Genomic DNA, 26,476 nt, shown 5'->3' with positions numbered 1-26,476 from the left:
ACAACCTTCCGGACTCAACACTGATTTCAATAACTTCAGATCATAACCACTGCTCCCATTTTTTCAGACAGCAGGTGTTGGTAATGGTTCTGCTAATGCCATTTGCACCTCCTCTAGGTCCATCTTCTGTTTCTTAACTTGTCCCATTACCACCCTCCTTGCCTCGCACCATCATCCCTTTTGTCATTTAATCACTCCTGCCCTCCACCCTATCACAGACCTTCCCTTTATTTCTTTCCTCCTAGCCCCTTCCGTGGCTCTGTATTTGCTTAAAAAGTTAAATCTTTGCTTCTTCCAGTTCTGACAAAAGGTCTTTGACCTGAAACGTTATCTCAGTTTCTCTCTCCACAGATGCTGCCTGACCTTCTGACTATTTCCAGCACTTTCTGTTTTTACTCCCAACAACACTCCCTGTTGCACTGTGTCAACAACCTAGAGTTATTGTACCCAGGGAAAAAGTATTCAATCACAAGTAAAAACACAAATACCAATTGTGCTCAGGAAGTCTAATTCTAATCAGAATTTAATTAAATTAGAACATTCTGTAACTAAAAGCATTGAAACAGTTTTTAACCAGCTACATTTCTACATTAAGTAAGCATCTCCTCCTAACACATAATTTGCTAATGTATATTAAATTATGCATAAGTACACTAATTATAAAAATGTCTCACCTGATTACATCTTGGGTAACATGACAGTGCACCAATTTTTAAGATTGTAAATAAATATTGTATCTGCATAAAAAGCTTTTAACAGATAGTAAAATTTAATACCGCTTTATGCAGTTCTATATACATAAAGTGAAAAATGCTGTCGTTTCTGAGAAACATGTCTGCGAGCACATCACGCTCTCCGAAAAAGTATTTAAATATAATGCTCATCGAGGATTCCCATTCAATTACTAATTTCCATAGTCCAGGCACACTTTATTAGAACAAACCTTCACAGAAAAATTACTCGTCCTAGTTGACTTTCTGTTGGTGTTTAAACTCAAGTAATGCACTAAAGCCAGTGGAGGTTGGTCACTGTTGCCAGCATTTTGACAGATTTATTATTAAAACTACAATTTCACAGGCAGCAATTCAGAGTATCAAGACAAGACTATTTATGCACTGGGTAACATATGACATTTAATAAGAGAACGCAGGATGTGTGTACTGATGTGCTTTCTATTAGTTTTATGACAACCAAAAACTTCACTTTTTACATTTTTACATAAGGTGTCCTATTAGTTTACTAAAAAAAAATTCACAAGTAAAGCAGTTCAGTCCAGGCACAAGGTACAAAATATTTTAAAGCCTCTAAATGTTGTATTCATACCAGATTTTTTTTTAAAAACAAAGAAGTAACTATTAACTTGCCTAAATAACCATTTTTTTTAAAAAAGTGCATTTCAACAAGTGGGTTATCAAGCACAGGGCTAAATGGTTAGGCCAAACCCTCTCCACACTCCACTTCCACGCGCACTCCCAGCAGGAGTGATTGGATTGTGCTCAGGATTGGGAATACTGACCTATTTTTGCTACTGTATAGCCCAGAGATCATGAGGCTAAATGTGTGCTCCCACCACTGTCACAGCTGACATCAACTTAATCAGCAAAAGTTAAGGTTTAAATCTGGGATCTTCCCGGTCCAGAGATCTCAGTACCACATCAGCCAGTGAATTTTCCAGTGAAGCATCAGAGGAGCTCTTCAAAGTAATTTCTAAATCCAAATTGATTTGAATTGGGTCAGTTCAGACCCATTGAATTCATTCAAATATACCCACGTTGGATCAATTCAGTTGTCAGAGGATATACTATGCTAGATAAGTGGAGATGGCTGTTGCAGCAATAACATTTGAAACAATAAAATAAAACTGATTAGTACTTCTTAAAATCTATTTTTGAAATTCCAAATGAGAATTCAGACTAGAATCTGAGGGAAAATGGTTTCAAAATACAGTTCTCATCTTTACTGACACAATTCAGAGCAAGGTTGGGGTCAACATTTTTTCATACCAGTGGTAGCAGCTTATCATGAGTAGAAAGCTTGTTATATTTTAGACCATCTTCATTAAACTAACAAAATTGTGTTCCAGAAGTAATCATCTTCAAGCCATCCTCAGATGATTTAGATCATGTGCAATAAACATTAAAATCCCTGCCTAAAATTCTATGTTCTGTTCATGTTACAATTTCATTATCTAGGTAACAATAAAACAAAAAGGTGTCTTTCCAGCTGGAATGTAAAAAATAGAAACGCTGCATTATAATTCAATAAGTATTTAGTTCATTGGTTAGTATTTTTAGTGGTAATTGTTTGTCATGGTTAGTGTCTTTAGTGGTTAGTGTTTTTTAGTGGTAAGTTTTTTAGCGTTGGATAAACGGTAAATCGCCTTAAAGCTAAAAAAAAGTTGAAGTAAGTGCAGCTAACATCGCAAGACAACCAGGGCTGTCAAAGAAGCCTTGGCGAGTTGCTGCAGTGCATCCTGTAGATGGAACACACTGCAGCCACGGTGCACCGGTGGTGAAGGGAGTGAATGTTTAGGGTGGTGGATGGGGTACCAATCAAGCGAGCTGCTTTGTCCTGGATGGTGTCAAGCTTCTTGAGTGATGTTGGAGCTGCACTCATCCAGGCAAGTGGAGAGTATTCCATCACACTCCTGACTTGTGCCTTGTAGACGGTGGAAAGGCTTTGGGGAGTCAGGTGGTGAGTCATTCACCGCAGAATACCCTGCCTCTGATCCGCTCTTGTAGTCACAGTATTTATGTGGCTGGTCCAGATAAGTTTCTGGTCAATGGTGACCCCCCAGGATGTTGATGGTGAGGGATTCGACGATGGTAATGCTGTTGAATGTCAAGAGGAGGTGGTTAGACTCTCTCTTGTTGGAGATAGTCATTGCCTGGCGCAAATGTTACTTGCCACTTATCAGCCCAAGCCTGGATGTTGTCCAGGTCTTGCTGCACGCAGGCACGGACTGCTTCATTATCTGAGGGGTTGTGAATGGAACTGAACACAGTGGAATCATCAGCAAACATCCCCATTTCTGACCTTATGATGGAGGGAAGGTCATTGATGAAGCAGCTGAAGATGGTTGGGCCGAGGACACTACCCTGAAGAACTCCTGCAGCAATGTCCTGGGGCTGAGATGATTGGCCTCCAACAACCACTACCATCTTCCTTTGTGCTCTGTATGACTCCAGCCACTGGAGAGTTTTCCCCCTGATTCCCATTGATTTCAAAATGCCAGGGCTCCTTGGTGCCACACTCGGTCAAATGCTGCCTTGATGTCAAGGGCAGTCACTCTCACCTCACCTCTGGAATTCAGCTCTTTTGCCAAGGTTTGGACCAAGGCTGTAATGAGGTCTGGAGCCAAGTGATCGTGGAGGAACCCAAACTGAGCATCAGTGAACAGGTTATTGGTGAGTAAGTGCCGCTTGATAGCACTGTCGACGACACCATCCGTAACTCTGCTGATGATTGAGAGTAGACTGATGGGGTGTTAATTGGCCGGATTGGATTTGTCCTGCTTTTTGTGGACAGGACATACCCGGGCAATTTTCCACATTGTCGGGTATATGCCAGTGTTGTAGCTGTACTTTTTTTTTTTATTCGTTCATGGGATGTGGGCGTTGCTGGCAAGGCCAGCATTTATTGCCCATCCCTAACTGCCCTTGAGAAGGTGGTGGTGAGCCACCCTCTTGAACCGCTGCAGTCCATGTGGTGAAGGTTCTCCCACAGTGCTGTTAGGAAGGGAGTTCCAGGATTTTGACCCAGCGACAATGAAGGAACGACGATATATTTCCAAGTCGGGATGGTGTGTGACTTGGAGGGGAACGTGCAGATGGTGTTGTTCCCATGTGCCTGCTGCTCTTGTCCTTCTAGGTGGTAGAGGTCGTGGGTTTGGGAGGTGCTGTCGAAGAAGCCTTGGCGAGTTGCTGCAGTGCATCCTGTGGATGGTACACACTGTAGCCACAGTGCGCCGGTGGTGAAGGGAGTGAATGTTTAGGGTGGTGGATGGGGTGCCAATCAAGCGGGCTGCTTTATCCTGGATGGTGTCGAGCTTCTTGAGTGTTGTTGGAGCTGCACTCATCCAGGCAAGTGGAGAGTATTCCATCACACTCCTGACTTGTGCCTGGTAGATGGTAGAAAGGCTTTGGGGAGTCACTTGCTGCAGAATACCCAGCCTCCGACCTGCTCTTGTAGCCACAGTATTTGTATGGCTGGTCCAGTTAAGTTTCTGGTCAATGGTGACCCCCCAGGATGTTGATTGTGGAGGATTCGGCAATGATATTGCCGATGGATGTCAACGGGAAGTGGTTAGATTCTCTCTTGTTGGAGATGGTCATTGCCTGGCACTTGTCTGGTCCAAATGTTACTTGCCACTTTGGGGCAGTTTGGCTAGAGGCACAGCTAGTTCTGGAGCACAAGACTTCAGTACTACAGCCAGGATGTTGTTACAGCCCATTGACTTTGCTGTATCCAGTGCACTCAGCCGTTTCTCGATATCACTTGGAGTGAATTGAATTGGCTGAAGACTGGCTTCTGTGATGGTGGGGCTATCGGGAGAAGGCCGAGATGGATCATCCACTTGGCACTTGTGGTTGAAGATAGTTGCAAACGTTTCAGCCTTGTCTTTTGCACTCACGTGCTGGACCCGCCATTATTGAGGATGGGGATGTTCACAAAGCCTCCTCCTCTCGTTAGTTGTTTAATTGTCCACCACCATTCACGAGTGGATGTGGCAGGACTGCAGAGTTTTGATCTGATGGATTGGTTGTGGAATCGCTTAGCTCTGTCTATAGCATGTTGCTTCTGCTGTTTAGCATGCATATAGTCCTGAGTTTTAGCTTCACCAGGTGGCACCTCATTTTTAGGTACGCCTGGTGCTGTTCCACATTCCTCATTGAACCAGAGATGATTCCCTGGCTTGTTGGTAATGGTAGAGTGAGGAATATGCCGGGCCATGAGGTTACAGATTGTGCTGGAATACAATTCTGCTGCTGCTGATGGCCCACACCACCTCATGGATGCCCAGTTTTGAGCTGCTAGATCTGTTCTGAATCTATCCCATTTAGTACGGTGGTAGTGCCACACAACACGTTGGATGGTGTCCTCAGGGTGAAGACAGGACTTCATCGCCACAAGGACTGTGCGGTGGTGTCTCCTACCAATACTGTCGTGGACAGAGGCATCTGCGACAGGTAGATTGGTAAGGACGAGGTCAAGTAGGTTTTTCCCTCGTGTTGGTTCGCTCACCACCTGCCGCAGGCCCAGTCTGGCAGCTATGTCCTTCAGGTCTCGGCCAGCTCGGTCAGTAGTGGTGCTACTGAGCCACTCTTGGTGATGGACATTAAAGTCCTCCACCCAGAGTACATTCTGTGCCCTTGCTACCCTCAGTGCTTCCTCCAAGTGGTGCTCATCATGGAGGAGGACTGGTTCATCAGCTGAGGGAAGGCAGTAATCAGCAGAAGGTTTCCTTGCCCATGTTTGACCTGAAGCCATGAGATTTCATGGGGTTCAGAGTCAATGTTGAGGACTCCCAGGGCCAACTCCCTCCTGACTGTACACCAGTGTACTGCCACCTCTGGTGGGTCTATCCTGCCGGTGCAACAGGACATACCCAGGGATGGTGATGGAAGAGCTTGGGGCGTTGGCTGAAAGGTATGTTTCTGTGAGTATGGCTAAGTCAGGCTGTTGCTTGACTAGTCTGTGGGACAGCTCTCCCAATTTTGGCACAAGTTCCCAGACGTTAGTGAGGAGGACTTTGCAGGTTTGACTGGGCTTGGTTTGCCTTTGTCGTGTCCGGTGCCTAGTTGTCCGATGCCGGATGGTCCGTCCGGTTTTATTCTTACGACTTTTTGTAGTGAGATTGTACAACTGAGTAGCTTGCCAGCCATTTCAGAGGGCGATTAAGAATCAACCACATTGCTGTGGGTCTGGAGTCACATATAGGCCAGACCGGGTAAGGACAGCAGGTTTCCTTCCCTAAAGGACATTAGTGAACCAGAATTTGGCAGGGGGATGGGCACCGTGAGGAAACATTAGAGAAGAGAAACAACGTGCACTGAGGACTGGGAGGGACAGGTAGCATTAGAGTAAAAAATAGTTTAGAAACAGGAGGGTTCAGGCAGAGGGCAAATGCAAGGCAATCTAAAATGAGCTTAGAGTGCATGTGTGTAAACATACGTAGCGTGGTAAATAAGGTTGGCAAGTTGCAGGCTCAAGTCACCACATGGGACTTTAATATGGTGGCAGTAACAGAGACCTGGCTCAAAGAAGGGGAGGATTGGGTACTTAATATTCCTGGCTACAAGGTATTCAGGAAAGATAGGAAAGGAAAGAAAGGAGAGGTGGTGGCAGCACTGATCAAAGGAACGATTATGGCACTGGACCGGGATCATGTAGTTGAGGGGTCAAAGACAGAATCTATTTGGTTAGAATTGAGGAACAATAGAGGAGCTATTACACTACTGGGTGTATACTGTCGGCCACTAAATAGTGGGAAGGAGATAGAGGAGAAAATTTGCAAGAAAATTACAGAAAGATGCAAGAACTCTGGAATAGTGATAATGGGGGACTTGAATTATCCTAATATAGACTGGGACAGTAACAGTGTAAAGTGCAAAGAGGGGAAGGAATTCCTGAAATAAAAACATAAAATGCTAGAAATACTCAGCAAGTTAGGCAGCATCTGCAAAGAAAGAAACAGAGTTAATGTTTCAGGTCAAATGACCTTTCGTCAGAACTGGAAGTAGAAGAAGATTTAAACAGTCTTTAAGCAAGTACAGACAAAGGTAGGGCAGGGGGGGGAAGGAGAGGGGAGGAAAGAACAAGAAGGTCTCTGATAGGGTGGAGGGCAGGAGTGATAAAATGACAAATGATGGTGCATGGCAAGAGGGTGGTAATGGGACAAGTAAAGAAACAAAAATGGGTCTGGAGAAGCTGTAAATGGAAACAGCAAAACCATTATCAGCACCTTCTGACCGACAAAATGGGAGCAGTGGTTCTGATCTGAAGTTATTGAAATCAATGTTGAGTCTGGAAGGTTGTAAAGTGCCTAATTGAAAGATGAGATGCTGTTCCTCGTGATTCGGATGAGCTTCATTGGAACAATGTAAGAGGCCGAAGACAGAGAGGTCAGAGTGGGAGTGGGACGGAGAATTAAAATGGCATGCGGCCAGAAGGTCAGGATCACGCTTGCGGAGAGAAGGATTGGTAACCAGAGGACACAGATTTAAGGTGATCAGCAAAAGAGCCAGAGGCGACATGAGGAAACATTTTTTTTTACGCAGCAAGTTGTAATGATCTGGAATGCACTGCCTAAAACGATGTTGGAAGTGGATTCAATGGTAACTTTCAAAAGGGAATTGGATAAATACTTGAAAGGAAAAGAATTACAAGGCTATGGAGAAAAAGCAGGGGAATGGGACTAATTGGATAGCTCTTTCAAAGAGCCGGCACAGGCACAATGGGCCGAACAACCTCCTCCTGTGCTATACATACTATGATATTATGATACTTTGTACTAGTTTTATAGAATTCATCTTTTAATTCAATATTTTCCTTTCATTGTCTGATATTAAGATATGGGTACGGCCAGCAAATTATCAGTTAGATTACATATCCAGTTATTGTACTTTCAGAAAACATTCAAATCATTCGTAAAATTCTTACCATAAGAGCTGGTATACAAGTCACACCCACACAGTAAAATCCAATTAAGTTGCTATTTTAAGGTTTCAGATCATAAAGATATGTGCAAGGGGCTTAATGGCATCTGTATCTTGTCAATTACGTTGCCAGACAATTTCAAATAAAAGCAGTACAATATCAGGGTAATGGGCACTCTCCTCTGGAGTAATAAGACACCAGTTTGTGCCATCACAATTTCTCATACAGCAATTTCTTGATCTAAAATGAACAATGAGACAGCAGACTACTGTTTTGCACTTCCAGATGGCTCAAATACATACCGAGGAATAGGTTGCTTGCTCTCCTTCTTGATCCCTGAGTAGTATAAACCTCCCAAAATGCATTATTCTCAGTCATTAAACATTTTTTCCAATGCTCCACAGCCTCAGCAGGGACTTCATCTTACACATTTATAACACACTGTTTCTGAATATACTATCCATAACTATCACCATTCCCCAATTCAGCCTACCCAAATTCTAGTGTATCTGTACAGTACTCCACTGGCCGGCTAATTAAGAATTACTATTTTTAAAAAGTGATTAGAAATTACATTGCTAAGTTCCAACTTAACAGATTCAAATATTCCTTCCAATTTTTCAAAGCTGGGAGTATTTAAAATGAAAGTGAAATTTCTCTTCTGGAAATCAAGTCTGGAGTATCTGTTACGATTATATACAAACAGAAAAGAAAGTAGCAACAGACAGTGCCTTTACAAGTAGTTTGGATGCTGAACATAATGAAAAACATAGGCCAGGAATTTGCTCTTAAAATTATGGCGAGGCTAGCAGGGCTCACCATTATCTCAGGGCAACTGGAAGAGCAACTTCTGGCGAGCGCACATGTGCAGTCAAACGCGCAAATCCAGAAGTTGGTCCTGCTCCTCCGAAAACTGCGCGGGAAGGACAGCTCGCCGGTGAAATGAATGGACCAGTTGCTGCATTGCCCAGCTAGAAACCAACTAATGTCTCCAGAAAAAGGTACACTCCATTTTTTAGCTCTAAGTTAACTTTTAACGACGTGGTAAGTTTTAATGACTGCCAAACAACCTCTCTAGCGCTGAAAATGTACTTTTAAAAATTGACATCTCCTTGATTCCAATTTTAATTGTTGGACATATTAAAAAAATGTAAAATTTTTATTATTTCTTTCTGTCTCTTTTATCTCTGTCTTTTAATTCAATATTTCTTACCCCCTCTTTACTTCGCTTTCTCTAACTGATTTTGCATTGAATTTACAGTTGTAGCTTTCACTTCCTGGTTCTCTCTCTGCGCCGCTTGTCAAGGATGCCTCAATCTGATTGGTTGAGGGGACAGACAGTTCCTTGTCCCGTTCACATGGCTCACAGATGCCCGGGAGGGGACGCTACACTTTTTCCGGCTCCCCATTGCAGCAAGTTGGCGCCCAAAAGGTCATAGATAGTTTGTGGGTAAGTTTAAATTTAATGAGCGGCGGGCACTGTTTGTTCGCCGCTCAGTGCAAAATCTGGGCCATGTACTTACATTATACCACGTGCTAAGCATTGCAGAACTTCTATATCTTTGAGAAGTCTGTCTAGAAAAAAATAAATTAACAGAGAAAAGGAGAGTAAAGCAGGAAAGCACTGTTGTGTTAGATAATACAGGATAAATATATTAGAATAAAAGATCAAGTGCATAAAACTAGTGCTTTTTATTCCTCACTATATCCACTCACCCATTCTTGCATTATGACCTGATCAATTTATAACATGAACAGAATAGGCAATTCAGGACAGTATATTTAATATTTATTGCATATAGTTTAAATCACCTGGGGATGACATAATGATGATTGTTTTAGCAACGTGATTTTTCTTTTTTTAATGAAGGTGGTCTCAAGAACTGCTCATATGATGCATAAGCTTCTACCACTGATGACCTTTCAACCTTTTATTAGCAACCATTAGTCAAAATGGGATTAGTTTTCTTTGAGTTTGCAAAAACTGCAGGATACACACATTTAGAAATAATTCAGATTTCATAATGTTTGCTATGGTGAGCACGTCAGTACTCTGATTTCGTCAGGCACAAAGTGTCCATATTCTTTTCTCCAGGGGTAAAGCCCATAGCCTCTTGAAAGATGCACCCAATATATCAAAACATCACATGAATGGCAAATAGCCCAACGAACATATAGCTACACCGTTAGAGAGGAAAAATAAAAGTACCTGTAGGAAGCAAACACTCCAGAGGAATGAATACATCATCTGTAGCAGCCATTGATGCGGGCTTTGAAGTTCTGTCTCTATGACTCTGCAACTGAACAAAAACATAATACAATAATGACAACCACACTGGACAATCTTTCAAAAATCCACATTTTTAAACACTAACGTTTAACCATACTGAACTGGTGACTGATATACGTTTTTGCTTAAACAAGGCCATGGGTTAATCGATGCTTCAGAAACGTTAGCCTGCACCATGTAGTTATAGCATCAAGCACTCTCAGTTCAAATATAATGTATTTCGCCAAGTGCATTCAGTGGCAATACAGATATGACCTGAACTATTGTATTGTAACTAAACTAGGTGTATTTGAATTTGTATGCTGGAATTGTGATGTTTCCATTTCTCCTGAAATTCTCCCCATCAATGACACCACCAAAAAAGTCAGTGTGCATTTAAAATCAGGAAATCCTAATTGTCCCTTATCCCCACTTCTTGATAAAATTAACAGGAAGAATTTCTTACCCAATATTTTTACTTTTCTTTTCCTCCTGGTATGTTTACATTGTTTCTTAGGAACAAGTACAAGTTAAACTGAAGTAAAACTAATACATTCCTTTCAGGTTTACAGCTTTCATTATTTTTGTCAGAATATGTGTTCACTGAGGTGAGGTTGACAGTGCAAGGGAAGCAAAGAATTTTCTGTTTTCCTCACTTTGGCAACTGAAAACACTCCAGGTCAGATTGTATAAGACAAAACTAGCAACCACTAAATTTAGGAATCTGGCTTAGACAGACCAAAAGGAAAGAGAATATGGGAAATTAAAACCTCAGTCTCATATAGCAGGAGTGCTGCAACTGGGGTTAAGGCAGGGTTAGCAAAGCACGATATTGCACGTTACTCATAGCATTATATCTGACCTGAGCATTCTTCATGCTATCATTGAGTACAAAAATGAAAGGTTCTAGTTCTAAAGCTTGTGGTAATCTCCAGTATATTATCAAAGTTCAATTGATCTATTCCCTTAAGTATCTTGAATGCTTGATTTAATATCTTCCCTGAGCGTACTCTTCTCCAGAGTAAATAATACCAGGATTTTTCATCTTTCCCTCACAGCTCAGATGCCTGAAGCTATCAATTCAATTGCCTTTTCATAGAATGACCCTGAGTTTGTACATTAGCTCTCGTTAACTTGGTTAGCTATCATCTGGAGTCCCTCAAGGATCTATCCTTGGTCTCCTCCTATTTTTCATTTACATGCTGCCCCTCGACAACACCATCCAGTAACATGATGTTAGGTTCCAAATGCACGATGACAACATCCAGTTCGACCTCACCACCTCCTCTCTCAAACCTCCACTGCCTCTGTGTTTTCATACCACTTGACCATGAGCCACAATGTCCTCCAGTTAAATAATGGGAAGACCGAAGCTATTTTTCAGCCCCCGCCAAAAACTCTGTCCCTCGCCACTGTCTCAGGCTGAACCAGACTGTTCTTAACTTCAGCAAGCTATTTGATGCTGATCTGAGCTTCCAACCCCATATCCTCTCCAATGCAAAGACTGCCTATTTACACCTCCGTAACATTGCCTGTCTCTGCCCCTACCCTCAGCCCATCTGCTGTTCAAACCCTCATCCATGCTTTTGTTACCTCCAGACTCGACTAATCCAATGCTCTCCCAGCCGGCTTCCCATCTTCCACCCTACATAAACTTGAGCTCATCCAAAACACTGCTGCCCATATCCTAACTTGCACCAAGTCCCACTCACCATTCACCCCTTTGCTCGGTAACCGACATTGGCTCCCGGTCCACCAATTCCTCAAATCTAAAATTCTCATCCTCGTGTTCAAATCCCTCACCCCTCCCTATGTCTGTAACCTCCTTCAATGTTAGAAGTCGAATCATCTTCCCTTGACATTCCAGAGCATTACCATCGCCGAATCCCCCACGATCAAGCACTCTGCTTGATCTGCAGCCCATCCACCAAGACTGCAGTGTGTACTATCTACAGGATGCACCGCAGCAACTCGCAAAGGCTTCTTCAACCGCACCTCCCAAACCTGTGACCTCCAACACCGAGAAGGACAAGGGCAGCAAGTGCATGGGATCACCATCCCGACTTGGACATATAGCACTGTTCTTCCATCACTGCTGGGTCAAAAGCCTGGAACTCCCGACCTAATAGCACTGTGCGAGTATCTTCACCGCATGGAATGCAGCACTACAAGGCGGCGGCTCACCTCCGCCTTCTCCGGAACAATTAACGATGCGCAATAAAATGCTGGCCTTGTCAGCAACTCCCACATCCCAAGAATAATTTTTTCTAAATTGGCTACTGAAAGATTCAGTAGTCCTTCCTAGACAACCGGATTTTTTTTAAAAAATCGTTCATGGGATGTGGGCGTTGCTGGCAGCATTTATTGCCCATCCCTAATTGTCCTCAAGAAGGTGGTGGTGAGCCGCCTTCTTGAACCGCTGCAGTCCGTGTGATGAAGGTTCTCCCAAATTGCTGTTAGGTAGGGAGTTCCAGGCTTTTGACCAACCGACAATGAAGGAAAGGGCGATATATTTCCAAGTCGGGATGGTGTGTGACTTGGAGATGACCGTGCAGGGGGTGTTGATCCCATGTGCCTGCTGCCCTTGTCCTTATAGGTGGGGGAGGTCGCGGGTTTGGGAGGTGCTGTTGAAGAAGCCTTGGCCAGTTGCCGCAGTGCATCCTGTAGATGGTACACATTGCAGCCACGGTTCACCGGTGGTGAATGGAGTGAATGTTTAGGGGGAGTGGATTGGGTGCCAATCAAGCAGGCTGCTTTGTCCTGGATGGTGTCGGGCTTCTTGAGTGTTGTTGGAGCTGCACTCATCCAGGTAAATGGAGAGTATTCCATTACACACCTGACTTGTGCCTTGTAGATGGTGGAAAGTCTTTGGGGAGTACCAAGCCTCTGACCTGCTCTTGTTGCCACACTATTTATGTAGCTGGTCCAGTTAAGTTTTTGGTCAATGGTGACCACCAGGATGTTGATGGTGGGGGATTTGGCGATGATAATGCTGTTAAATGTCATGGGGAGGTGGTTAGACTCTCTTTTGTTGGAGATGGTCATTGCCTGGCACAAATGTTACTTGCCACTTATCAGCCCAAGCCTGGATGTTATCCAGGTCTTGCTGCGTGCAGGCACGGACTGCTTCATTATCTGAGGGGTTGCGAATGGAACTGAACACTGTGCAATCATCAGCGAACATCCCCATTTCTGACCTTATGATGGAGGAAAGGTCATTGATGAAGCAGCTGAAGATGGTTGGGCCTAGGACACTGCCCTGAGGAGCTCCTGCAGCAATGCCCTGGGGCTGAGATGATTGGCCTCCAACAACCACTACCATCTTCCTTTGTGCTAGGTGTGACTCCAGCCACTGCAGTTTTCCCCCTGATTCCCATTGACTTCTGTAAGGAATCTTACAACACCAGGTTATAGTCCAACAATTCAGTTTTGCTCGGGCTCCTTGGTGCCACACTTGGTCAAATGCTGCCTTGATATCAAAGGCAGTCACTCTCACCTCACCTCTGGAATTCAGCTCTTTTGTCCATGTTTGGACCAAGGCTGTAATGAGGCCTGGAGCCGAGTGGTCCTGGCGGAACCCAAACTAAGCATCGGTGAGCAGGTTATTGGTGAGTAACTGCCGCTTGATAGCGCTGTCGACGACACCTTCCATCACTTTGTTGATGATTGAGAGTAGACTGATGGGGCAGTAGCTGGCCAGATTGGACTTGTCTTGCTTTTTGTGGACAGGACACACATGGGCAATTTTCCACATTGTCGGGTAGATGCCAGTGTTGTAGCTGTACTGGAACAGCTTGGCTGGAGGCGTGGCTAGTTCTGGAGCACAAGTCTTCAGCACTACAGCCAGGATGTTGTGGGGGCCCATAGCCTTTGCTGTATCCAGTGCACTCAGCCGTTTCTTGATATCACGTGGAGTGAATCGAATTGGCTGAAGACTGGCTTCTGTGATGGTGGGAATATCGGGAGAAGGCCGAGATGGATCATCCACTCAGCACTTCTTGCTGAAGATGGTTGCAAACGCTTCAGCCTTGTCTTTTGCACTCACATGCTGGACTCTGCCATCATTCTTCTGTTTTCTTTACAGGTTTGTGTTTGCTTTTTTCTTAGTCATTATGCAGTTCTTTTTTTAATGATGACCTCCTCTTCATTTTATTCCTACTCGAGATTATGGTTATATTTCTATGATGATGATGGTGGTCGTTTAGGCTTAGTATGAGATAGGGGTTGCTTGCTGTAGATGAAAGTTTTACTTCTCGGAGGTGGCGCAGCACCTCAAGTTATCAATTTATTTTCCAGGGTATCATGGACTCTCATCTCTCTGAATGTTGAGGGTCTTAATTCACTAATCAAACAATAAATGCCTGCATTTCTCTCCAGGGACAGGAAAGATAGCAGGGTATGTAACTCTCTCTGTCAGTCCATGAAAAGCTTCATTGCAGATGGGTAGACACCTCACTCTATTCCTCTCCAAAGCAGGGAATTACCATCCTGATTCATAAGGGTCTCCAATTTTCAGTTGAGCATGTGCAAGTCTATTACATTCTGGTGACTGTTATTTGGTTGGTCTACCCCTTACTAAATGTTTTCATCTCTGGCACAAAATTTCCCACTTCTCATTTTTCTCTTATTCTGGTACCACAGATGTGTCTTACAATTATCGGTGTGGATTTTAATTGTGTTCTTAATCCTCAGGTGGATAAATTGTCTGGCAAGTAGGCTCCCCCCAGATCATCATGGATACAAAAACCTTGTCTTGGAGGAGGTGTGAAGGTGTAATCTGACAGTTTTTGAATTACATCAAATAGATGAGCAAGGTTTGATGACTAAGGTTTCCCCCCCCCACTTCCATTGCAACAGTGACAAGCCTCCACTTCACACCTCTGCTAGATAAACTGGCTAAAATTGAGATCTCACCACACGGAACAAAAAGTAAAACACAGGATTAAACTCATGCCCTAGGATTCCATGACTGCAATTTGTTGCATGCACGTGTTGCACCACTTGATCTGTGTGTTTTATAGGTGTTAAGCTTCTAGAATGTACATAGTCCTGAGCCATGTTCCTAATAGTGGAAAGGAGGCGGAGGAAAAAATATGTAAGCAAATACATGAAATGAATAAAGGACGTAGAATAACAATAATGGGAAATTTTAACTACCCCCAAATACACTGACAATAAGAGTTAGGTAAAGGCATACAGGGAATGGAGTTTTTACAACGTGTGCAGGGCTCCTTTCTTACCAGTATGTAAAGTGCCAAACAAGACAGGACACACTGCTAGATTTAGTAATGTAAAGAATCTTACAACACCAGGTTATAGTCCAACAATTTTATTTGAAAATCACAAGCTTTCGGAGATTATCTCCTTCGTCAGGTGAGCGTAGGACTCCTTGAACGTTTCGCATTTATAGTCAGAGAACAATACCTAGTGATTACAGATAATCTTTCCAACTGCCTGTTATCAAGGCAATCAAAGTGTTCAGACAGAGAGGTGTTACCTACAGGATCACCGAATACACAAACGGCCAGAACACAAGACAGACAGAGAGAGAGAGAGGGAGAAACATCCGAAAGGAAGAGAAAGACAGAGAATGACCCGTTGTATTAAAAACAGATAACCTTTATTCGCTGGTGGGGTTACGTGTAGCGTGACATGAACCCATCAATAGACACAATAAACTCAAAAGGTAGTGACAGCGAAATGGCAGGAATATTAAACAATTACTTTGTCTCAGAATTTACCAGGGAGACTAACATGGTGGGCATGCCATTAGAAGAAGAGATCAAAAAAGACATTTAAGATAGAAAGGGGGGGAGCTAATTCATAAACTAAACAAACTTAGAGAGGATAAAACACCTGGGCTGGAAGGATTGCATCCACACAAATTAAAAGAAGTTAGGGAAGAGATAGCAGAGTCACTATTACATATATATAAAAATTCATTAGAAAAGGGAATAGTGCCTGAGGACTGGGAGACAGCTAATGTGATTCTTATATTTAAAGAGGGAGATAGAATAGGTCCAGGGAACTGTAGACTAGTTAGCTTAATGTCAGTGGTACGTAGGAACATAGGAACAGGAGTAGGCCATTCAGCCCCTCATGCCTGCTCCGCCATTTGATAAGATCATGGCTGATCTGTGAACTAACTCCACATACCTGCCTTTGGCCCATATCCCTTAATACCTTTGGTTGCCAAAAAGCTGTCTATCTCAGATTTAAATTTAGCAATTGAGCTAGTGTCAATTGCCGTTTGCCGAAGAGAGTTCCAAACTTCTACAACCCTTTGTGTGTAGAAATGTTTTCTAATCTCACTCCTGAAAGGTCTGGCTCTAATTTTTAGACTGTGCCCCCTACTCCTAAAATCCCCAACCAGCGGAAATAGTTTATCTCTATCCACCCTATCTGTTCCCCTTAATATCTTATAAACTTCGATCAGATCACCCCTTAACCTTATAAACTCTGGAGAATACAACCCCAATTTATGTAATCTCTCCTTGTAACTTAACCCTTGAAGTCCGGGTATCATTCTAGTAAACCGACGCTACACTCCCTCCAAGGCCAATATGTCCTTCCGAAGGTGCGGTGCCCAGAACTGCTCTCAGTACTTCAGGTGCGGTCTAACCAGGGTTTTGTATAGCTGCAGCATAACTTCTGCCCCCTTGTACTCTAGTCCTCTAGATATAAAGGCCAACATTCCATTTGCCTTATTGATTATTTTCTGCACCTGTTCATGACACTTCAATGATCTATGTACCTGAACCCCTAATCCCTTTGGACATCCACTGTTTTTAACTTTTTACCATTTAGAAAGTACCCTGTTCTATCCTTTTTTGATCCAAAGTGGATGACCTCACATTTACCACAGTTTTGCCCATTCACCTAATCTATCAATATCGCTTTGTAATTTTATGTTTTCATCTACACTGCTTACAATGCTACAATGGCTGAATGGTAGGAAAGATAATGGAATCCTTACTCAAAGACGTAATAGAGAAACATCTCAAAACCGAAAATATAAGAATAGTCAGCACAGATTTCAAAAGGGAAGGCCATGCTTGACCACCTTTATTGAGTTCTTTGAAGAAGTAACAGAAAGGGTAGACAAGAGTAATGGAGCAGATATAATATATTTGGATTTTCATAAGGCTTTTGATAAGGACCACATAGTAAACTCATGACTAAGGTCAGATCGTATGGAGTCAGGGACAGGTAGCCGAATGGATAGCAAACTGGCTACAAAACATAAAAAAGAGTAGGGGTTAAATGTAGTCATTCAGACTCGTAAAAGGTGGTAAGTAGTGTTCTACAAGGATCAGCGGTGGGACCACTGTTGTTCTCCATTTACATAAATGATTCGGGAACCAGAAGTACAATTTCAAAATTTGCAGACAACACCAAATTGGGGGGGTACAGTCACTATTAGGTTTCCACCTCTCCCACAACACTGAAACGGCCGTAACCCAATCACAAATTATATTCACTGTGACCATGACAGTGGTGCCTTATCGTTCCTCGCCTTCCTCAGCCTCTCTGCAGCCTATGACATGGTTGACCACACCATCCCCCTCCAACATCTCTCCTGCAATGGGGTGGGACTTGGTTCCAATAATAACCAGATCATCCCCAACAATTGCTTTTCTTCTCATCCACATACCATTACCTTGGGAGTCCTCCAAATAGACATTCTTGGCTCCCACCTTGTCCTCCATCTATACGTTGCTTCTTGGCGACAACATCCACAAACATGGGCTCAGCTTCTACATGCATGCTGATGACACAAAGCTCTATCTCTGCACTGCTTCTGCGCTGGCAGTCTGCTTGTCTAACATCCCGTCTTGGATGGGTCACAATTTCCTCCAGCAATTCACTGGGAAGACCAAAGCCATTGTTTTACGCCACAGCAACAAGGTTTGTACCTTCGCCAGTGACTACATCTCCCTCCCTAAACACTGTCTCATGCTAAACCAGACGGTGTGCAACCTCCTCATCCTATTCGGCCCTGAGCTGAGGTCCCGAATACATAAACTCTTCATCACAAAGACTGCCTGATAATAGCTTCATAACCCTCATGCATAACTTTGTCACCTCCAAACTACAATCCAATGCTCTCCAGGCTGCCTTCCACCCTGCACCTTCCATAACTTCAGCTCATTCAAAACCCAGCAAGCCGTACCTTTCCCACAACAAGTCCCATTACCCTTGTCCTCACTGACCTACACTAGCTTCCAGTCCCTTAACACCTCAAATTTAAAATTCTCATTGTTTGTTAAAACGCCATCATGGCTTCACCTCTACCCACTTCCATCCTCCTCCAGCCCGACAACTACTCCTCTCCATTTCCCAAACACACATCCTCTGATTCTAGCCATCAACATCCTGGGGGTCACCACTGATCAGAAACTTAACTGGACCAGCCACATAAATACCGTGGCTACAAGAGCAGGTCAGAGGCTGGGTATTCTGCGGCGAGTCACTCACCTCCTGACTCCCCAAAGCCTTTCCACCATCTACAAGGCACATGTCAGGAGTGTAATGAAATACTCTCCACTTGCCTGGATGAATGCAGCTCCAACAACACCCAAGAAGCTTGACACCATCCAAGACAAAGCAGTCTGCTTGATTGGCACCCCATCCACCATCCTAAACATTCACTCCCTTCACCACCGGCGCACAGTGGCTGCAGTGTGTACCGTCCACAAGACGCACTGCAGCAACTTGCCAAGGCTTCTTCGACAGCACCTCCCAAACCCGCGACCTCTACCACCTAGAAGGACACGGGCAGCAGGCATATGGGATCAACACCAACTGCATGTTCCCCTCCAAGTTACACACCATCCCGACTTGGAAATATATCGCCATTACTTCATCGTCGCTGGGTCAAAATCCTGGAACTCCCTTCCTAACAGCACTGTTGGAAAACCTTCACCACACGGACTGCAGTGGTTCACAAAGGCGGCTCACCACCACCTTCTCAAGGGCAATTAGGGATGGGCAATAAATGCTGGCCTTGCCAGCGACGCCCACATCCCTTGAACGAATAAGAAAAAGCCTTTTGTTTACCATTGGTGGCTGTGCCTGCAGCCACTTAAGCCCCATGCTCCGGAACTCCCTCCCTAAACCTCTCTGCTTATCCACCTCCCACTCCTCTTAAAATCCTCCTTTTTACCCATCTTTTTAACCAAGCATTTTTGGTCATCCCTCCCTCCCAATATCTCCCCCTTTGTCCTGGAGTTCATTTATCCCCCCTTAGACCAGTGAAACGCCTTGGGACCTTTTTGTTTTTACGTTAAAGGTGCTTTATACATGCTCTGTATTTCCAATATTTTCTATTTTTAATTTCAGATTTCCAGCGATTGTAACTTTTTACTATTCCCTAGTCGAGTTTGTCTCCATCATTCCAAAATGTTTTACGTTATGACAGTAATAGGCACTTAGGCAAACACTGTACATTGGAAGGACCTTCCCCCCCCCCCCCTTACAACTTGTAATGCTCAAGTTTATTTTTCATTGCTGACGCATTTGAAGTTCACAATTTTTGGGTCAGAAAACTAGACTCGGGAGGTTTTTTTTGGGAGTGTTCTTCTGGGCAACCAAGTGATTCAAGCATGAAGAAAATGCTACTTGCAAGGTTTTGTACAGATAAACTGGCACAAGTAAAAGCAATAGAAAGGTTCTTCACTGTGTTAGCAATCATGGATACCTTGTTTTTGTCCAATTTCTTTTACCCTTTCTCTCCTTAAGGAAACTTTTTCTAATAAACCTGCCACTGCTTAACACCATTAATAAATAGTGCTTCTGTCCATTCCAGTCTGAGATCTATTGAAACAACAATCTAAACATATCAGGTATGTTTACTGGTTGCCAGTGCCTTTTTAATAATAGAGATCCTTTGGAGTTTTCAAATACAGTATATTTTTGTATGACAACATTTGACTTTCTTAGAGAACTATCTTCATTGAAAATGTTTGGCAAGTCCTACAACGTTAACTTTTTGCCCAAGGTTGTGTGTTATCACGTTGCAAAACCCCACAGCAATTAAAACAATGTGGTCATTTCAGTTGCTTTCCTTCTGTATCAATCAAGAAATTGCCTCTTTAAAATCTTCCTCCAGTTAAATCCACTTAAACAAGAGTAAGACAGTTTCACGGTCCAGGTCCAGTCCTTAATCTGAATGCAACCATGTAGAAAACCAATAACGAGGCAATAATGAACATTAATCTGAATGCAACTGTCTGCAAAGCTAATAATGAAGCAATAATCAACATGATTATTGCACCGTGTTAAGTTGAAGACATCAATCTCCCTGCCCATCAATTCTGCAACGCAGTGCACACAAAGTAGATTCTGCCGTTGCTTGAGCTTTTAATATTTAACCATTTTGCCAAAACCATGCCCATGATTTTCTCCTTTCGCATTCATTTCTGGCTAGTCTGTAGATGGAACTGAAGCATTGGACTCGTTCCCAGATATGCAATATTTAGCATGCACAATATCAAGGAGGATATACTTGTATTCTATCACACATGTGTAGAAAAAGTTTCTCCTTCAGGAGAGGAAGGGTAAAAGAAAATTAGAGAAAAAACAAGGAGTGGAAGGCCTGCCAGTCGCAAGACCGCATTCCCGCCCGGAGATAAAATCAGCTATAAAAGGTATCCATGACTGCTAACACAGTGAAGAGCCTTTCTATTGCTTTTACTTGTACCAATTTATCGCTGCAAAATCTTGTAAGGTAGTACTTTCTTTATGCGGAATCATTTTATTGCCCAGAAAAACACTCCCAAGACTGGTTTTCTGGCCTAAAGTTCTAAACTTTAAATGGTAAAGACATAAGCAATGAAAAGTAAACGTGAACATTACAAGTTGCAAGGAGAGTCCTTCACATGTACTGTTCATGTTGCCTTTTATTTTCTGTACACTGATTTGGCATTTCAGTTTCACACTAAAATTTCACATTCTTATTGACATGAGGAAAAGTATTACAGGTAACTGGGGTACCTCAGTTGAAAAGTGCTACTGCATCATGTAGCAGCCATCATAGTATTCAAAGGGTTTTGTTTACCGTGAGCTGTGTGCAGGTTTTATATACACAGTATGGTGCAATGCACTCAAATATTGCAAAAAAAATTCCAGTGCATCTGTTCACTAATGAAGGAACTAAACGGGATAACAGTCCAGAATATAATAAAACAAAATCCACCTGCTCAGAGTAAAAACACAAGTATTAATTGTTTAATTCATGAGATGCAGTGTAAGGTTGCTCACAACAGAAATCAATGGAAATGGATGCCTTCAGTCACATAGCACTTAATCTCTGTCTGAACCCTGACAATCATTTGATTACATGTTAGAAAATTATTGATTCTAGTTCAGCTAGAGGAAAGAGTCTCAGGATCACAATCGTTTGAGAAGTATGAAGTCAGCCAAGACTCTCAGTTTCAAGAAGCAGAGACTGAACATTTTTTTTCAAAATAATAGTCTTTGAATAAAGATGCGCCAGAACGGCTTACTGCAACTAAATGTTAACTTGTTTTCTCTATTTCATCAAACTGTCAGTAATACTTAATTTGCTACCTTGTCCTTATACCTAACAGCATTAAATTCCAGGACTGGTAAAGTTGACACAGCAAACAATATTTATGATTAGAAGTTTGCGTACATATTGCAAACTTCTTATAAATAATAAAAATTATATAAAAAAGCTTAAAAAACAGCAATATGGATTATATTTAATGCATATTTAAAAAGGGACTGTAAAGGGTTAGCGCTCTTGTCCTTTTAGCTGTGGGACTTGGTTTTGAATTCAGTCTAGATTGATTGCATTAAAACTCCTCTTCAAGCTGCAAAAGTCCCAAGTGAAATGAGTTTGGGTAGCCTGAAGCAAGTTCCAAGTAGCATGAGTACACAGCACAGAACTGTCCATAATTCAGCACTAAACTAGCAATCTCACACAGAGGCCATAAAGATGGTTTATTTGGGAAATGGAAAAGGAAACACAAGTGCACTTTCGGGAATAACATTAAGCCACATTAATTTGAAGCTGGACTGAGCTGTAAGAGCCCTGAGTATTTAATGCCAACACTGGAGGTCAAGCATCCCTCAACTTTGAGGGAGAGACAAAACAACAATAACTTAAAATGCATATTGTACACACTTGGGAACTTAAGGAAGGCTGCTGAACATGGTTGGCAATTGATCATTACCAGTGCACACTGGTGAGGACATGGTATTAAAATACCACATTAAGGTACTTGAAAGTCTTAGAGATACAAATCAAACCTGGCTCCATCACTAAAAGTTAAATTTAAAGTTGACTTTAAAAAGAAATATTGAGTTTGAGAGTGATGCAGTTAAGTCCAAAACTAGGGTCTTAAATTTAAAGAAAGGCTATTACATAGGTTTGAGGGGCGAGTTGGCTAAGCTGATTGGGAAATTAAACTAAAAGATATGACGGTAGATAAGAAATGGTGAACATTTAAAGAAATAATTAATAATTCTCAATGAATATACATTCCTTTAAGGAATAAATACTCCAGGGGAAAAGTGATCCAGCTGTGGCTAACTGGAGGAGTTAAGGAAAATATTAGATTAAAAGAAGAGGCTTACAATGTTGCAAGAAGAGTAGTAATCCTGAGGATTGGGAGGGTTTTAGAAATCAGCAAAGGATGACCAAGAAATTGAAAAAGAGGGAGAAAATTGAACGTGAGAGTAAACTAATAAGAACTATAAAAACAGATTGTACGAGCTTCTACAAGTATGTAAAAAGGAAGAGATTAGCAAAAGTAAACGTGGGTCCCTTCGAGGCAGGGACAAGAGAAATCATAATGGGGAATAAGGAAATGGCAGAGACGTTAAACAAATATTTTGTATCTGTCTTCACAGCAGAACACACAAAAAACATACTGGAAATAGTGGGGAACCAAGGGTCTTGAGAGAGTGAAAAACTTAAAGCAATTAATATTAGTTAAGAAAAAGTACTGAAGAAATTAATGGGACTAAAAGGTGACAAATCCCCTGGACCTGATGGCCTACATCCTAAGGTTTTAAGAGAGGTGGCTGCAGAGATAGTGGATGCATTGGTTTTGAGCTCCAGAATTCTTTAGATTCTAGAATGGTCTCCTTGCAAAGTGATACATTTCAGTAGGAAGAACGAGGAGAGGCAATATAAACTAGAGGGCACAATTCTAAAAGGGGTACAGGAACAGAGAGATCTGGTTGCACAAATCATTGAAGGTGGCAGGGCAGGTCGAGAAAGCAGTTAAAAAAGCATACGGGATCCTGGGTTTTATAAATAAAGGCATAGAGTACAAAAGCAAGGAAGTCATGGTGAACCTTAATAAAACACTGGTTCGGCCACAACTGGAGTATTGTGTCCAGTTCTGGGCACCGTACTTTAGGCAAGATGTGAAGGCCTTAGAGAGGGTGCAGAAAAGATTTACTAGAATGATTCCAGGGATGAGGGGCTTTAGTTACGTGGATAGACTGGAGAAGCTGGGGTTGTTCTCCTTGGAACAGAGATGATTGCGAGCAGATTTGATAGAGGTATTCAAAATCATGAAGGGTCTAGACAGAGTAGATAGAGAGAAACTGTTCCCATTGGTGGAAGGGTCAAGAGCCAGAGGGCATAGATTTAAGGTGATTGGCAAAAGAACCAAAAGAGCATGAGGAAAAACTTTTTTTTTTGATCATAGCGAGTGGTCAGGATCTGGAATGCACTGCCCGAGGAGGTAGTGGAGACGGATTCAATCATGGCCTTCAAAAGGGAACTGGATAAGTACTTGAAAGGAAAAAAACTGCAGGGCTACGAGGATAGGGTGGGGGAGTGGGACCAGCTGGATTGGTCATGCATAGAGCCGGCGCGGACTCGATGGGCCGAATGTCCTCCTTCCGTGCTATAACCTATGATTCTATGGACTGGAACGTAACCCTGCTGTTCAAAAAAGGAGAGAGCGAGAAAACAGGGAACGACAGGCCAGTTAGCCTGATATCAGTTGGAGGGAAAATGTTAGAATCTATTATTAAGGACGTAGTAACAGAGCAATTAGAAAATCATAATATGATTAGGCAGAGTCAACACGATTTTATGAAAGAGAAATCATGTTTGACAAATCTATTAAGAGTTTTTTTGAGTGTGTAATGAGCAGGATAGATAGGGGGGAAACCAGTGGATGTAGTATATTTGGATTTTCGAAAGACATTCGATAAGCTGCCATACAAAAGGTTGTTACACAAGATTAGTGCACTTGGGATTGAGGGTAATATATTAGCATCGATTGAGGATTGATTAATGAACAGAAAACAGAGAGCAGGGATAAATGTGTCATTTTTGGGTTGGCAGTTTGCAACTAGTGGGGTACCGCAAGGATCAGTGCTTGGACCTCAACTCTTTACAATATATATCAATGACTTAGATGAGGGGAGGGAGTGTAATGTATCCAAGTTTGCTGATGTTACAAGGCTAGGTGGGAAAGTAAGCTGTGAGGAGAACGCAAAGAAGCTGCAAAGGGATATAGACAGGTTAAGTGAGTGGGCGAGAAGGTGGCAGATGGAGTGTAATGTGGGGAAATGTGAAATTATCCACTTTGGTAGGAAGAACAGAAAAACAGAATATTCTTTTTTAAAAAGGTGAGAGGCTAAGAAATGTTGGTAGTCAGAGGGATTTGGGTGTCCTTGTACACGAATCACAGAAAGTTAACACAGGTACAGAAAGCAATTAGAAAGGCAAATGGTATGTTAGCCTTTATTGCAAGGGGGTTGGAGTCTAAGAGTAAAGAGGTCTTGCTGCAATTATATAGGGCTCTGGTGAGACCACACCTGGAGTACTGTGTACAGTTTTGTTCTCCTTACCTTAGGAAAGATATACTTGCCTTAGAGGGGGTGCACCAAAGGTTCACTAGATTGATTCCTGTGATAAGAGGGTTGTCCAATGAGGAGAGTCTGAATAGAATGGGCCTATACTCTCTGGAATTTAGAAGAATGAGAGGTGATCTCATTGAAACATAGAAAATTCTTAGAGGACTTGACAGGGCAGATGATGAGAGGCTGTTTCTCCTGGCTGCAGAATCTCGAACTAGGGGTCATAGTCACAAGTTACAGGGTCAGCCATATAGGACTGAGATAAAGGAAAGTTTCTTCACTCAGAGGGTTGTGAATCTTTGCAATTCTCTACCCAAGAGGGCTGTGGCTGCTCAGTCGTTGAGTATATTCAAGGCCGAGATAGATAGATTTTTGGACACTAAGGAAATCAAGAGATATGGGGATAGGGCAGGAAAGTGGAGTTGAGGTAGAAGATCAGCCAAGATCTTATTGAATGGCGGAGCAGGATTGAGGGGCGTATGGCCTACTCTTGCTCCAATTTCTTATATTCTTATGAGACAACAGTGCACGAGCTGTAATTGCAACATCAGGCATCAAAAATCTAAGCCCAAAATCACAAATAGTTACATTTCCTGCACTGCTGTACACAAATTTGCTTTCCAAAGTAACACATCGTACAAGGATAAAAGCAATCTCTATGTACCTTCCCGTAGGAGTGCATGTCACCCATTTTAGGCATCTTAAAAGGGAACAAATTAGAAGGCTTGTGAGTATAATTAAGAGGCCACATGAGTAAACACCATGGCTCCTTTAATCCCAGCCTCCAAAGTCAGTATCCACAACTTGGTCTCTGGAATAACATTAAAGTGAAAAGTCTTCAAGTATTATAATGATTTTATAAGTCACTTGTATTATATTTGGTCCATCTGTTTAATAGGGACTTTTTCCCAAACAAGGACTTACACAGAACAGAAAGGAAGACAGAGGAAGCAGCACACAAGCACCCAAAGGAAATGGAACCAAATTCATATAGGACAGAGAACCAAGACATCTAAAGTAAAGCGTAGGAAACTGCACACGCACACACAATGTAGAACCAACTGTAATTAAAAGTATAAAAAGAATATCATACTGAAAATGATTTGGTTTATAATTATCAACTTCCTGCATGTCATTCTTACCAAAGTCAAACAGCATCTCAGCAATGACTCGAACTGTTTTTATATTGTTTTCGTACCATTATAGTGCCCCAGGTCCCATGCAGCTGCCAGCAATCAAAGTAAACTTGTCAGATTTGCTAGTCAACAGGAAGATCCCCACATCAAAATGGCCAAAATCAAGAACCCAGTGAATAAGAAATTGCACTTACACCGCTCCACTCCACAGCATCAAGCGCAATTTCTCCAATGCACTGCACACCAAACGACCTTTATGTGCTCAAATATTTGTTGTAGAAGGGGTTACTGCAACCTTTCCTCCAATCATTAACTTGCAGACATCGGTCACGTCACACATGCTGGTTGCTAAGTCGGAAACTAGAGGGCTTAAACTTAAGATCATCACCAAAAGAATGAAAGAAGAGGTGAGAAGAATATTTTTTATCCCTCACAGAGGGTTGTTAGGGTATGGAACGTCCCATCAGGAAAAAGTGGAGGAAGCAAAATCCATAATAGTTTTTAAATATTGAAGATAAAAAAATAATCGGTTTGGGGGAAAAGGGCAGAGGAATGGGAC

At 42.4% G+C, this 26,476-nt stretch overlaps 1 protein-coding gene across 3 annotated transcripts in view; it reads right to left on the bottom strand.

The window, feature by feature from the left end:
• Window positions 1–26,476, bottom strand: part of tpk1 (thiamin pyrophosphokinase 1) — a 313,195-nt gene that overhangs the window by 244,543 nt on the left and 42,176 nt on the right. For 2 of the 3 annotated variants that reach the window (XM_068005694.1, XM_068005703.1), the window contains one exon: window positions 9,869–9,959. In XM_068005694.1, coding sequence (XP_067861795.1) covers window positions 9,869–9,920 — 52 coding nt within the window. In that variant the 5' untranslated portion in view covers window positions 9,921–9,959. Of the gene's footprint in view, window positions 1–9,868; window positions 9,960–26,111; window positions 26,172–26,476 lie in introns of those variants that run through there. The other variant, XM_068005710.1, reaches the window with a different exon arrangement.

This window comes from Heptranchias perlo, chromosome 2 (assembly GCF_035084215.1).
Source record: "Heptranchias perlo isolate sHepPer1 chromosome 2, sHepPer1.hap1, whole genome shotgun sequence".
NCBI lineage: Eukaryota > Metazoa > Chordata > Chondrichthyes > Hexanchiformes > Hexanchidae > Heptranchias > Heptranchias perlo.
The sequence above is the reverse complement of the archived record's forward strand: the minus strand, read 5'-3'. Positions and strand labels throughout refer to the sequence as shown.